This window comes from Leuciscus leuciscus, assembly GCF_965113295.1.
Source record: "Leuciscus leuciscus genome assembly, chromosome: 22".
In the NCBI taxonomy this organism is placed as follows: domain Eukaryota; kingdom Metazoa; phylum Chordata; class Actinopteri; order Cypriniformes; family Leuciscidae; genus Leuciscus; species Leuciscus leuciscus.
In genome coordinates, this window is record NC_138746.1 from 9,846,313 (window position 1) to 9,861,645 (window position 15,333).

The window sequence follows — 15,333 nt, forward strand, 5'->3', positions numbered from 1 at the left end:
ATTTGCAGTATTAATTATAGTCATCAGTTATGTCTGTTATTGGTTTCTTCTTTATTTAAACAGTTTTACACATACAAATAAATATTCATTTTGATATTGATTCATCTCAGCCGTCTAATAAAAGCTGTTTTATTTTACCATGGAGTGGGTTGTCGGTCAATAAAAAAGGTTGTAAAGGTAATAAAAGTCTAAAGGTTGCACCTATACCATGGACCAACTATAATGTGGGTTCAAACTGCAGAGCTTTGAACGTGAGTCTCTGAGAAATATCTTCACTAACATAAGGGTTAACTGAAACTGATAGTGCTTTAAGTATTTTAGACGTTGACTTACAATATGTTTTACAAATCACACGTTAGTTTAAGTTTAAACTGTACACAACAACTCTGCAAAGAGCATAAAAACAGTGACACTAAAAAAGGGTGACATGGACAAAATATATTTTGTTTAATTAAAAGTTCACTGATGGGGAAGGAAAGCAATGGACAACAAGCCAAACCAAGATGTAATGGCACCATTAGTGGCTAACAGCATAAATTGTGGAGCCCACAACAGCAGTTTTACAAGAAATGGATAGGAAATGCTAGTTTAAACAGAAAGAGAGCGTTGAATCATCCTTTCAGTAAGAGAAACAGGAATTTATTAAACAATTCATGGTAACAAGCATGTGCCATGTTTAAACAGCTACACACGTGTTAAAATCGTTGTATAGCGTATAGTATAGAGCTCACAAGAAGGAACATGGAGGACATCTGCTGGCCAAGATGTGTCACTGCAAAGAGAGGACTATCTACTACACATTGACTGATTTTTTGCAGACTAGTTAGAAGAACACAATGCATTAGAAGATATACTTCCTTAAAAGCAACATATTATGTTATCTATCTATAAAAAATAATATTATGAATTATAATGTAGTTGTTTTTTAAAAGAAGTTCTTCTAAAGCAGTGTTTATGTTATTTTAAATAAAAGTCTATGAAGCCTATATGCTTCAATAATTTATAGTGTTTGTGAAATGGACACATGCGAATAATTTTGATTAGTCAAAGTATGCCAGCTGAATCTTTATACATTTAGCAAAGATGTCAATGTATTTTATATGTATTTTTAGCCCGCACAAGCAAAACTGAGCAATAACAAAACTGGGCAATTTGACACTGGTTCACGATATCAAGTCCCCGAAAAAATTATTAAAGTTTCAAAACTTTTTTTCTAAGTTCAGAGAAATATGAAATCGATGTTATGGATTACAAAGTTCCCATATTGTTTGTGACTAAACATTGTGTTCCTAATAAAATAACACTTCAAATACACGAATTCAAAACACACTTCTCAATTTTCATTATACTGAACAAACGTATATAATAAACCATGAAATTACATAAGATAATAAATATCAAGCAAGAAAGAAAAAAGGTTGCCACTTACCCCTTAACTAAACAGAAGAGTTTGTGAGTTAGCTGACGTTCGATTACGCATAATTGGGGCGGGACTAAACCCGTTCAGTTGCCGGGAACGCAAATAGCACGTGGTTTGTAACCGGCTGCTGCTGCGCCTGCAGTTGATTCACGTTTTTCCACACACACACACACACACACACACAACACACACAGTTGAGTTGTAAGATGGCGGCGCGGTGGGGAACAGGCGAGGAGATGTTAAAAGCCTGTAATACTCAAATGTTCTCCCCGGTGAATCTTGACGAGGTGAGAATTGCACATATTGATACTTATATGATGTTGTGCCAGAATGAAATTGATGACATTTATCTCTGTGCCAAATATTCGAGGTAAATACGCGATTATGTGCAGGACTTTGTGACACGTGGATGCTGATGCACCAGCATTTTTTTTTCACATATGGGAAAAAACAGAAAAACAAACAGATTTAGCACTCTCCAGGTGTTGCTAGATTTCGTACGTGTTTACACTGAACTCGCTTGTCAAGGGATTGATGCAAAAGTTTGGTCGTGTTAGATGATGTTGCCATCTATTTGCATTAATAAAAACTTTTCTTACTCTAGCACAGTGATTAAATAACAAATTGTTTTTTTTAAATGACAAAATAGTTTTTGCTTTTTTTGTTGCTTTTCGTAAACAATAAATGCATTGTTTTGTGGCTTTAATGTTATCGATAATCTGCAACCAGGAATTGTTAGCTGTTTGAATATGTCACTTCTGAAGGAGAATTCCAATTTAATGTAAATGTATTTATTTTAAATTATTTATTAGTAAGTTCTTCGTACACATACCATTGTTGATCAAATATGGCTTTCTTATTGTTTGTTACATTTTCAAGTAACTCTCACCCACGTGGCTGACTCAAATAATGAATCTAGCAGTGTTTATGCATGGTCGTACATTTAACTTAAACATTTAACACTGAAATTGATTATCAGGCCACGGACACTTTTTATTTATTCTGCTCCGAGTGTTTGGATTTATCACCTATTCATTTCTTCTATGGCATGGTCGTGACTGTGAATTAAAAAGTTAGCCCCATGTTGTTCAATGCGGTTTGCGTTGACTAGCTGTCCAGCACGTGGTGCTGGTATGAGTGGGACAGTCATGTTGGGCCATGTGTATTTACTGACAGCACTCTTTAATTCAGCCCGTTTAGGTTTTAAAGCGAGAACGATTTGTTGTCAAGCTGGCCTAAAGATGCAATATAGATATATTTGAAGAAAATGACAGTGGCCATGCAGCATGTCTGGTAGCGCACGGCGTGTTTTGAACTGTGCCGGTGTTGGGTTTGCCCAGTAATGCACTGCGGCAGGATGACGTGTGTGCGCAACACGTGGTTGTAGCTACAAATTAACGCATTTATAAATTGAACGTGCTTGCATTTTATCTACCACAATATATTTACCACATTTTTAAATGCCTATTTACATTTGCTCCTATTGAACTGGTCTATACTTAGATTTTTAGTGTTTTGCTTTCAAATTCATGAGCATTATTAAAATGATTCATACAAAGAGTTTATTATTAACAATGTTTCACTTGAAGTCATGTGAATAAATGATTCTATGAGCTGTATTAACACCAAAGCTGACCATAACATCAGCTGCCGTAGAACAGGCCAGCGATTACACGCCTTAAAGGCAGCACATTGTTTGCAGTTGTTAAAAATGGGAACGTGAACTTGTTTACAAACTAAGCTAATGCATATTTCACCATGCAGTGATTTCTGGTTTTAGAAGCATATTTCATTCTGAAAGTATTGTTTTAAAAACATATGATATTATTAATACTAATGTTAATAATTTTGTGTAGCATCAGCCAGATGTGAATGACTGTTTGAAGTCTTGAGTTTCAGTTGATATTTTTCTATGGAGTGGTCTGGTTATTGGTCAAGCAAGACCAAACATTAAAGTCTCCATGAAATAAAAATTGACATTTATTTTTAATGGAATATTGCAGGTAGAGATCCTTCAGGGAAGCTTCACTGGAAGCTGTCTAGAGTATCCCAGCATTAACAACGGAGATGCTCTGGAGGTTTTACATGGCTGCTTGGATCCTTCTATTCTGTCCATTTTTGAGGACAACCCCACTGGAGAAGTAAATAATTCCTTTATAAAACTGTTCATTGCATGATTTGGAAAAAAAAATGTCATGTCAGTCAGCAATGGTATTCATAAAATGCTTCCTTTGTTTCAGGTTAAATGTAATATTGATGAGGAAAGTGAAGCAACACTGCTCACAGCTCTCACTGAAATACTTGACAATGTTGATGATGAGAACTTGTCCCCTTTTGACACTCTGCCGGATTCAGACCTGTTCTCAGGACAGAAGGGCCAGGAACACTCACCGGTGAGTCTCCAGTCGGTCTTCACCTGTCCAAGCATGTCAGGAATGCAATAGAACGTTTTTTGTTTTTTTGAACAGCTTGATGCATTTTCAGATACTTATTTTCCTTTATCCACTCTAGCTGAGAAAGTTGTTTTCACGGTCTCCTCCAGAGGCATTGATTCATGCAAGACAATTTCCTGGAAAGGTATTTAAGTTCTGAATCTTTATTCCTCATCCATTTTTGAAAAACAACTAAATGCATATTAGATTTGCTTTTTTTTTATTTTTTATAACTAATGTGAGACATGATGTTTGTTTTAGAATCTCCCACGAATGCAGAGAGTATCCAAACAGAACAGTGAAGGAGAAGAGGAGGAAGATGGGGATGCTAGTTTTTCAAACCCAATAGCTAATATTGATTTGTCATCACTGGAGGAATTTGATTGGTGCCTTCCAGTGTCCTTAGAACAGGATGGAGAGAGCATGCCTGTCACTCTAAGCGATTTAGTAAAACACATGCACCCTTACTGCATGACATTATGTATGGAAGGAGAAGAGGGACAAGAGCATCTCCTGCCCGAGGGGGGCCTCGTGCTAGAAGTGGTTGATCAAGGAGAGCATGGAGAGCCCATCCTGGCAATCCCAGATCTCGGCATCCCTTTTTCTCACACAGACTCTGCAGAAGGAGAGCAAAGAGTCCCGGAGAAAAGCATAAACAAGCCGGAACCAAAGCCTGAGGATAGTACTGAAAAATTCCCACCACCTTCTGAAGTATCTCTTGTGGAAGAGGAGAAAAAGGTTGCCAAGTTATGTAAAGGGAAAAAGAAATGTAAACCTGTTAAAGCTGATCTGGTTGAACAGAGGATTTTAAGAAGCTCAAGAGTTAAAGAGGAGCCCCAGAAGAAACGGCAGAAAGAACAAAAGAAGAAAAAGGTGACTTTTTCACCTGTTCATTTATCGGCAGAGCCTGAGAGACCCAAAATTGTTTGTCCAACACAGTTGATGACCCCTGAGCCACAGGTTGAGAAGGAGCACATCATGACCCCTCAAGCTGAAGCAAAAATTACTGACTCACAGCCAGAGAACAAAGCTCTTAAAAAGTCTTTAGAGGAGGAACCACCCTCAAAACAAGAGCCTGTTAGTGAGCAGCATGCTGTTTGTCAGCGTAATGAAACCAAGCCCAAACCTCTCAGTTTACAGCAGTACCGTCTCCTCCGCCAGCAGAAGAAACCAGACCCTGTGGACAAAACGGAGGATTACAGCACTAAATGGCCCAAGTTGCCTGAAGCACCCAAGGAACTTCCCCCAATACCTTGCCTGCCAGACCCAAACCCCAGAGACCCACGTAAAACCTTGTATACTCCTGTTAAAAAAGACCTTGCACCTGAAATCATGCCTGCATGGCACCCGAGAGGCCCTGCTGCTCCCCCAACACCTGAAGCATTACTCGTCCCTCCAGCTTCACTGATGGGTTCCTCTAAGAAACCTGCTACTTCTAAAGCATCAACCCCTCCACCTTCAGGTGCATCAACCCCTCCACCTTCAGGTGCATCAACCCCTCCACCTTCAGGTGCATCAACCCCTCCACCTTCAGGTGCATCAACCCCTCCACCTTCAGGTGCATCAACCCCTCCACCTTCAGGTGCATCAACCCCTCCACCTTCAGGTGCATCAACCCCTCCACCTTCAGGTACATCATCTGAAAGTTTACCCCATTCAGACCACTCATCACCCCAGAAACTACCTACTCCCATCAGCGTGCCACAAAACACTATTCATACCGAGACCTCTACCCCGATTATACGTATGGCTGAGGTGCCTCCTGAAAGGATGGTTTCACCACCAGTGTCCACTAAATCTGGAGACTCTCACATTCTCAATGCACCTAGTTATAAGGAATGTTTACATAGTAACCCCAATGCTGCTCATGTGTGTGACGGTGTGCCGTCTAAAGATCCCTCAAGGCCTCAGATGATCACTACACCAGTTCAGTGCTCAAGCTCTATTCCTCTTAAACCTAGTGCTGCTGTGCCTGCAAAGAGAGAGACCGAGCAGGTTGTTTTGGCCCCCATGTCTGATCAAGCCAAAAACACCCTGCCAACTAATTCTAAAAAGCTGACCTCACGGTTACTGCCTCATGTTGCACCGATAGCTGTTCAGCCGTTTTTCTCAGCTCAAGTTCAGGCTAGAGTTGTTGAACTGGCAGAGCAGATGAGGATGGTTTCTTCGGAGACCACCAAACCAAAGAACACCACAGTTGAGCTGATTGAGTCATTCACAAATGAAATTGGTGAGCATTTTTCCGTATGTAATTAAAAGTTTCAGTTGATTTGGATTATAAAGAACTTTTTCTTTCAGGGATTGAAGCTGCTGATCTTACAAGCCTCCTGGAGCAGTTTGAGGAGTCTCAGAGTAAGTGATGTGTCTGAGCTCTTTTTCTTAAAGTATTTGTTCACCAATTTCTTTGGAAACCAGTGCGCCTCCTTTAGTGAACACATACACCCATACTGCCATCTTTAGAATACAGACCATTAGTTTGTAAGCAACACACTAATGTTTGGTGCTTGGAGAAAGTTGGCATTCCTGGGACAAAGGAATTTGTGTCCATTTTGCCAGGTCAAGCACAGATTGCAAGTACAGAGTTCACATTTTAACATGACCCAGTGGGTTAGATAAGACTGTTGTCACACAACCGTGTTCATCTTATCTTGATGTATTAATGGCATTCGGTTCAAATGAGGTAAAATGGCCTTTAGGTTTGTTCCCTTTTCCTAGTGGAATTGTTTAACCAAAATGGCATAGTTGTTGTAAAATTATAAAACATTAACCAGTCATATAGAACCAGTCAAGCTTCAAAAAAAAGAAAGAAAAAAGGGTGTGGTATTCCTAAAGGTGCGGTCAGATTTACCATTGCTTGGCAATTTCATGGGCAAAATCCAGTCATTCCAATAGGAATTGGCCCCTGTGTAAAATAGGAAACTTAGCTCATTTTCTAGTTTGTGAGTTCACTGCTGTGAAACTGTTGGTGAATGTTTTTGCTTGAAAGTGACTTCTGTGTGAGCTCTGCTTTATACACCACAACGTTATTAATAATAGACAATTAACATTTTTGCCCACGAAAACGTGCTGAAATTACATTAATGTGACCACACCTTAAGGGTAGGGTCTGTAACTTTAAGAGAGGGCGTGGCTTTAATGAAAACAGCTGCAATGTGCTAATGTTCATTGAACTGCTGGAATTCTGCCCTGTTAACAAAACCATTTTAAAACCAGTTGGCTGTCTTTGTCTGAGGACATGCAGGGGCTGAATACTGACTGTGTACCCATTAAACAAGCATTTATCTTTAGTCTGCTGTTTCTCAGCTGTTGAGTGGGGACGTTTTGTACTGTATCACAATACATGCTTTTTGTTGTAGCCGTGTTCTGCTAAATGCTGAACAATTTGATTGTTGCAGTTATTTTAAGGGTCTGTCCCACTTTCACCTCCTGTATTTGGTCATTCACAACCCTCCTTTTTTCTTTCCAGCAAAAGAAGAGCCAAGGGTACCGGAGGTCTGTGGTAGAGCAGCCGCTGTAGGAAACTCCAGGTGAGTATCATGAGGCAGAGTGATGGAGTTACCCTACAGCCCTTGTGCTGCTCTTGCACCAAACTCAATGTTTGTGTGTGTGTGTGGCCATAAGCCACATTTCACCAAGACCTACCGAAACAAATGAAGTCTCTCAACATGACTTCAGAATGTGAAGGTGGCCATTAGAGACAAACATGAGCATAGCTTGTGTCAGTCTGAGTGATGTTTTAACAACATCAGCAATTCAAAGCTTTTGATGTTGCTATTGCAAATTATATTTATTCATTTTCTTTTCTTAATTCAGTTATGAGCAGCAAGTGGAGACTAAGGCCCTGGAGAAAACACGCAACCATGACCTGGGAAGCACAGCAGGTAAAAAAAAAATAAAATAAAAATAATTTAGTGTGCAATATATTTTATATACACTATTCAAAAGTTTGGGTTTGGTAAGAAGTCTCTGATCACCAAAGCAAAATGCAGTAAAAACGGTAATATTGTGTAATATAATTACAATTTAAAATAACGGTTCTTTATTTTGTTATATTTTAAAAAAAATTATTCCTGGCAAAGCAGAATTTCCAGCATCATTACTCCAGTCTTCAGTGTCATAGGATCCTTCAGAAAGCATTATAATATGCTGATTAGCTGCTCAGAAATGTTTCTTATTATTATTATCAATGTTGAAAACATTTGTGCTGCCTAATGTTTTGAAGTGATACTTTTTTCAAGATTCTTTAAAAGGTTAAAACAACAGCATTTATTTGAATTTGAAATATTTTGTAACATTATAATGTCTTTACTGTCATGGATTTTCCATGGATGCATCCATTTAATGCATCCTTGGTGAATAAATGTTAATTTCTTTAAAAAACAAAAAAGTATTGCTGACCCCAAACTTTTAAATGGTAGTGTACTTATAAAATAGCTTAATTTAAATAAATCGCGTATGATTTGATCTATTTTGTTATATAATGCAAATGCATTCCTATAGAATATGCAAATAAAGTAATAAAATGAATAAAAGTAAACTCTTTTTATCTGAATCATCCCATAGGCCTTACACCACCTGCCACTCCCCCACACCAGATGTGGAAACCCATTGCACCGGTTTCTTTACTGGGGAAAACCAAGAAGTCAGAGGTCCTTAAGCCAACTCCTAGCATGGCCATTCAGATAGAAGCAAAACCACTCCCTTCAAATAAGCTGCGCAGCAAGCCTCCGACCCCTACTACCACTGGGCAGATTCAACCTTTCTCCCTTGACCATGACTATTGCCTCCCTCCAAAAGAAGCCAACCAAAATGAAGTTGGCAGTCGATGGAATGTCAAACAACAGCCTAGCATTGTAATCAAGACTGTCGAGCTGTCCTCCATTAAGCCGACGCAGAACATTGTCTCCAAGGCTTCATCAACTCCAGTTACAGAAGGAAACCTCAGCTTCAGTCAACCTTCTGCAGATACAAGGTGCACATTAAACAGCTCTACCTTGGTGACTCCAGATGCCTCTCCAAACAGGCCTGACACTGAAAGCTCTTTACTGGATGAAGCAAAAGGCAACCAGCAAAAACCTCTGGACTACTCTGAGTGTTCCTCCAGACAGTACCAGCCGGACAGAGGCCGCCGCGCAAAGCGAAGATACAGAGCCCAATCCTCTAGTAGCTCAGAATCCAGTTCAGAATCCAGTTCTGAATCCTCTTCCAGATCACGTTCACCACCCAGGAAAAGGTCCGCTTTGACATTGTCTATGGTTATTATACACATGTATGATCATTAAAAAGTAATGTTGAGAGCACAGTATCCTTTTTTTTACATTTACAGATACAGGTCTCGTCACTCCAGCAGCAGATCCAGTTCTTCTTCTCTGTCTCTGTCTCGGTCTCGTTCCCGATCCAGTTCCAGGTCATTTTCCCCACCCCGTCGGCGTCGATATTCCTATTCAAGCTCACGCTCTGGATCTTGGAGTCACAGCCGCTCTAGATCCAGGTCCCGCTCTTCTGATTCTCATGGACATCTGCGTTGGAAAACTCATAGAAGGTGAGAACTGGCATGTTAGAAAATGTGCTGTCATCTGTGTATTTTCATTTGTTATTTTTGTATCATTGCGATACTATTATTGTTAAATATTTTGAATGTTTTTTTTCTGTTTTCATTGTAATTTTAAAGTTTAGTAATTTTTATACATATTTGTCATTTATTTATTTTTGCTTTTAATGTGTCTAAAGTTTTTATTAGTTTTATGTAATTTTAGTACATTGTTAAAGTTAGCATGAAACAAAAGTTGCAATAGCATTTTCTTCGCTATTGTGACATTCTGTATATCCAAGTGAAACTGCTTCTTGAACAAGAAGGGCGGGACTTGATTTTGTCCATCAGGAATTGATTGGATGGTTGTGGTTTGCCATTGCTGTGATGTCATGTTAGAGACAGGTTGTCCTGTCCTTGCGCCAGTAAACGCGTCATCAGAGGCCCTGTTTACACCTGGTATTAAGAACTATTTTCGTCAATCTGATTACAAGTGGATGATGCTAAACACGTGTAAACGGGGTCTAAAACATTTTGCACTTGTCCACGTTTGACCACTTCCAGGGGTAGTTGAAAACGCATTTGACCAGATTGCTTTTGTAGTGTAGCTGCTAATGTGTTCTAATAACCGCAAAAGACTGCCTTCTTTCTACCTTCTGACCTAACGCGTAATCATTATGGTAAACAGTAGCCAGACGGGATTTTAAACTTTGTCGGCTGAAGACCCAAGTTTGGTTTGAAGACGAATAAGCACAATTTGAAGCACAATTTTCTCACCATTCCTGATATCTAACGCACTCACAGCGTTCAGCGTGGTCTTGCAGCAATCAGAGAAGAAATACAGGCTTTGTATGTTTTATTTCCTTTTTTTGTCATCTCCTTTCACATCCATTAGATTGAAAGATCTGTGATCTTGTGATCCGATCAAGCAAAATGCATCTTAAAGTGCCCCTGTTATGCTATTTTAAAGTTTCCTAATGTTATTTTGGAGTCTCATACGACAGGTTTACATGCATCAAATGTCAAAAAACATTGGTCAAAAAGTTTCATTTTCTCATAATACACATTTGCACATCACATTTCCAATGTTTCTCCAACGACTCGTTAGATGAATCAATCTCTCTAAATCCCTCCTTTCCGCGAGCTACTCTGCTCTGATTGGCCAGATGGCTCAGTCTGTTGTGATTTGGTTTACTGCGTACAGCGCGTGTCGAAAACAAAAACGCCCATTGCCAAAACAACGCAGCTCTGCGTGTCCTGAGGCTTCCTACACCCTAAACTAAACACACTAACGAACAATGACGTCGATTTTTACCATATCAATCCTAGCTCGAGTCCGATGATGAAACACTGTAAGAACTAGTTATTCAACCCGAACCTCCATCTCAAGGACGTCTCGATCAGGACGTTTCTTAGTGATGCGCTACTCAGTTTGAGGTACATTATGAGATGTTGCAACTGTAATGTTAATTCCTCACCATCAGCATTAAAAAGTGCATGTCCATCAACAAACCGATTATTTTACTTGTACTTATTTATTTACGAGTATGTTTCTTATTTATTGCGGTGAACGTGGAAACTGTATCAAGAACAGTGTATACATTGCCGAGCTCTAGCGTGAATGACTGATGTAACAAACGTTGGTAAAACAAATCTTGCTCCATGCTTAATCTTTCCTCAAAGTAGTGAGAACGACACACAATCTGCATTAATAGACAGTTTTAGGTAATAGTGGCCCACAGCTGATCAGCAGAAGTATTTCAGTTAGACGGTAATAATGTGAGTAACCAGTTAGCAGGAGACCTACACAATATAAAATTCAAAACGAAGTATTTTGAACCCCATCTTTCAAGAGGAAGCGGTTTGCGAATCCTGCATCGAACTCCGAGATTTGAGAAGCAGTCGTCAGTGAAATAACTGACAAATAACAAATAACTGTTGATTATATTAAGTGCCTTTTTAATTATTTTAATTATTTATTTGTATATTTATACTTTATATTTTATATTTTTATTACATCTATCATGTTATGTGTGCTGTTTTTGTTTTGTTTTTATGGCTGCTGATCTCTGTGAGTTACCAAACAAATTTCGTTGTACAATGACAATAAAGTTTCTCTCTCTAAAGGAGAAACAGCAAAAGTTTAGGATTATACTGCTGTGATATCGTGGTAAAGGTGACTTTTAACCACTGATTCTTCACATGCTCGTTCTTGGGCAGCAAAAAAAACAACAAAAAAAACTGGCTTTACCTTCACATTGTAGAGCACAGCGTCTTCTCGACATTATGCTGTCCTGTATCCACAGGAATCAGCTGCAGTGTTTGAGGTTCAAGTTTTCCCTGGTGTGTGCGCACGCAATAAGTGGGCGGGCAATATGCTAATGTTTCGTCTTGACGTCACAACGAAACGGCTTATGACTCGTTTGAAAAACGAGTCGACTCTTACTTTTGAAAGACAATAACTTTATATAAGGTGCACTTTCAGATTTTAAACTTTGCAGGATGTTTTCATTCACTTAGAGCTATGTTACACTACATGAAAGGTCATTTTCAAAAATCCATTATAGGGGCACTTTAATACCAGGTGTAAACGAGTCCAGAGAAGAGATGTCACTGCAAGATGGAGAGGAAGTTGCTTTGATTAAAGATTATGAAGGCACATGAACTTATAAAATGATTTATCTGTGCACATTTTTTTTATTTTTTTTTATTATTGCATTATTACATAAAAAAAATAAGAATTGATTTCATGCTGACTATATATTTCAGTTTATTGTTTCAAGTATTTTTTTTTATGGTTTGTGTTAGTACAAGTTAACTATATTAACCCTGATATGTTTTAACTTTTGACAGCCCTAATCAGAGGCCCGATTACCACCTTTCACAAAACTGCAGTGAGGATACAAAGATACGCAAAGAGAAAGCCATTGTGAGTATTTCAATCAAGGAAATATCTTCATTTGTTCCTAAAGGCACCTTGGTGATTTGATTTCTGACATTTCAATTGCAATGTTTTTTAGGAGGAGCGGAGAATTGTTTATGTTGGACGAATTCGGGGAAGCATGACTCGTAAGGAGCTGAAAGAACGCTTCTCATTCTTCGGAAAGATTGAGGAGTGCACTGTGCACTTTAGAGAAAATGGGTATGGCTTCTGTTGTATTTATTTGATGTATTGTTTAACATTAACTAGAGGATTGCTAACACTCCTGTTATTTCAGAGACAACTACGGCTTTGTTACATACTACAGCAAAAAGGATGCGTTTAATGCTATTGAGAATGGAAGCAAGCTGAGGGAGCAGAATGAGCTTCCATTTGACCTTTGCTTTGGAGGCAGGAGGCAGTTTTGCAAAACCAGTTATGCTGATCTTGGTGAGCTTCGCATCGTTAGCTGTTCTCCTTCCACTTAAAGTAGTGATGCACCAGAATGTATTTATTACCGAAAACAAAATGAAAGCTTTCATTTAACGTTGATGCAGTCAAAATGAGTCTTTGGAGAAGCGCTAATTAAACGTCACTGTTTCAGCCATAAAAATCAATTTTGGCCGAAACTGAAATTATTTATTTTTTTGGCTGAGATTTCGGTGCATCATTAATTAAGTCATTGAAAATATTCCCTATTAAAGCCTCGAGATGTGACGGTTTCTTTTTGATCACTTTCAGATTCAAACCGGGAGTACAATCCAAAGCCTACAAAGGGCAAATTTGATGCACTAGACTTTGACACTTTACTCAAGCAAGCTCAGAGGAACCTGAAAAGGTAACGAATATTCAAGCCACCGATGAGAAGACCTATTACCTCGGAGCGAAATGCTGCCCCACACTTCCAGTGTTGGCTCTCAATTACTGTTTTTGTTTTTTGTTTGTTTTGTTTTTCTCTTTGTGTTTTTTTGTTTCTGCAAGTTTACACCTTCTATTGAAGTGAAGATTTGTAAGAAAAATCAAAAGTGCAAAAAAAGATCATGAAATATAATAAAACTCTGGAATGGGAAAAAAAAAGATTTTTTTTAAAAGAATTACATTTATTTAAATGTTTAATCTGACGCTGAATGTTGGATACATTTTAAAATGAATTGAATGGAAACATTATGTTGGGGATAATGGGTTTATATGCTGAATTTATTTCAATCTAAATAAACCTAAAATATATAAATTTATTTTTGTTGTCTCTTTTGTGATTCAAAATTCATTCTTTTTTGAGGAGACTTTTGCAGTAAATTATCAAAACATTTGTGTTATGTTGTCCAAATAAGCAACAATTGATTTGAAATAAATGGTGTTTTGGGGGTTGTCTTGATTTTACTGAAACTTGAAAATTGTGACTAGAATACATGACTACAGGTCTTCATTCGCCCTTACGCAAATTAAGGCCTTAAAAAGGTCATTAAATCAGGGCAGAAAGTCATGGCATTAAATGTTGCAAACAAAAAAAAATTATATCTTCCTCTGTAATTTGTCATGTTTTCCAATACAAATATCTAAACATATTTAAATGAAGATACATTTATTGAGATGCAAATAAAAATCATCATGAGCTTATTCTTAAAACATTAACAAATATAAATGAATTATGAAACTTCTGAGCCCATTGGCAGATTTTTTTTAATCATAAACTCACTTCATCAGTTTCACAGAAAACAAGAATTCATATTTTATGTATAATGAATTAAAAAGTAATGGATATCTGATGGAAGTTGTATTTTCAAACTCTGGAGTGTTGCTAATAGAACTTGTGTTTCTCCCTAGACATTTACCGATGTATTGTGTTCTCTTCGATTTACTCCTTAATTTTTCTTTACTTGTTCTCAAGTTTTAAATGTACCTTCATAAAACCTGCAGAAACCCTGAATGTCTTTGTTCTGCTGAACACAAAGGAATTTATTTGTGACCAATCAGTTGTGGGGCTCTTCCATAGTATTTTTTCCCCATACTATATGCAAGTCAATGGTGCCCCACAACTGTTTGGTAACCCATATTCAAAATATCATATTTTGTGTTCAGTAGAACAAAGAACTCATACAGGTTTGGAACAGCTTTAGGGTGAGTAAATGACAGGAATTTTTTTTTTTTGGGGGTAAACTATCCCTTTAGTGGAGGATTAGGTTATACAAGTGAAATGTATTTTCACATATAATGTGGATTTTACAGCAACTAGTGTGAGATTGACATCACATGACATACGTCTCGTATAAACCCGCCCTGAGAGATGATTAATTTATGTCTAACACAATACGCTGTGTTGAAACCTTTTTACAGTTTATGGTTGAAACCTTGAAACCAGCGCTAAAACAGTGGACCGAACCATTCACGACATGCAGAGGGGTGATATTTCCTTTGCAATAACCCATTGGCCGCTGAACGTGACAATTAAATATAGACAACCTTAATGAATTTATCATTAAATATAACATTGTAATTTAAATAGTTAAATTTCTTTGCTTTTTTTTTACACAAACAAAAAGTATTCATAGCCAGACTTTAAGTGTGTGCACGTCTGCGCAGAGACTGCACACGTAAGAGATGTTCAACTCAACGCACGTCCGGTTTTACGGAAATCCACCAATTTTTTTAATATAGTTGTCTTGTATTATATATATTTTTTAATTCAGACAACTATAACGTCATACAATACAATGGTTAATAAACAAGGAAAAGTACACGGAGTTAAAGATACAACTTAAAACTTTATAACAACTTAAAAAATACATGGTCTTGACATTTTTATTTATTTAAAGAGTCTCCATTACTGTCCATGTCTATTCAGTAATCCAACAAAGTTATTTTTTACTAGTACATCTACATGTATATGTATAAAGTATGCAAAATTATTATTTGGTGAATTAAATGAAATTAATGACATCAAAATTTCTCATTCAGCCTGGACGAGAGCTGATATTCTCGCTGTCTCTTTAAGAGCCTTGCTTGAGATTTGTTTTCAGACTCACACAAACCG

General features: G+C 37.8%; 1 protein-coding gene across 1 annotated transcript; it reads left to right on the forward strand.

The window, feature by feature from the left end:
* The first annotated feature begins 1,610 nt into the window (after positions 1 to 1,610).
* pprc1 (PPARG related coactivator 1) lies at positions 1,611 to 13,537 on the forward strand. Its single transcript, XM_082154028.1, has 15 exons — positions 1,611 to 1,707; positions 3,424 to 3,561; positions 3,661 to 3,813; positions 3,932 to 3,997; positions 4,114 to 5,314; positions 5,483 to 6,082; positions 6,151 to 6,204; positions 7,319 to 7,379; positions 7,666 to 7,733; positions 8,416 to 9,085; positions 9,179 to 9,394; positions 12,236 to 12,311; positions 12,403 to 12,524; positions 12,601 to 12,752; positions 13,044 to 13,537. The coding sequence occupies exons 1-15, from the start codon at positions 1,627 to 1,629 to the stop codon at positions 13,142 to 13,144; spliced, it is 3,759 nt and encodes a 1,252-aa protein (XP_082010154.1). The 5' UTR covers positions 1,611 to 1,626; the 3' UTR covers positions 13,145 to 13,537.
* Positions 13,538 to 15,333: the final 1,796 nt, after the last annotated feature.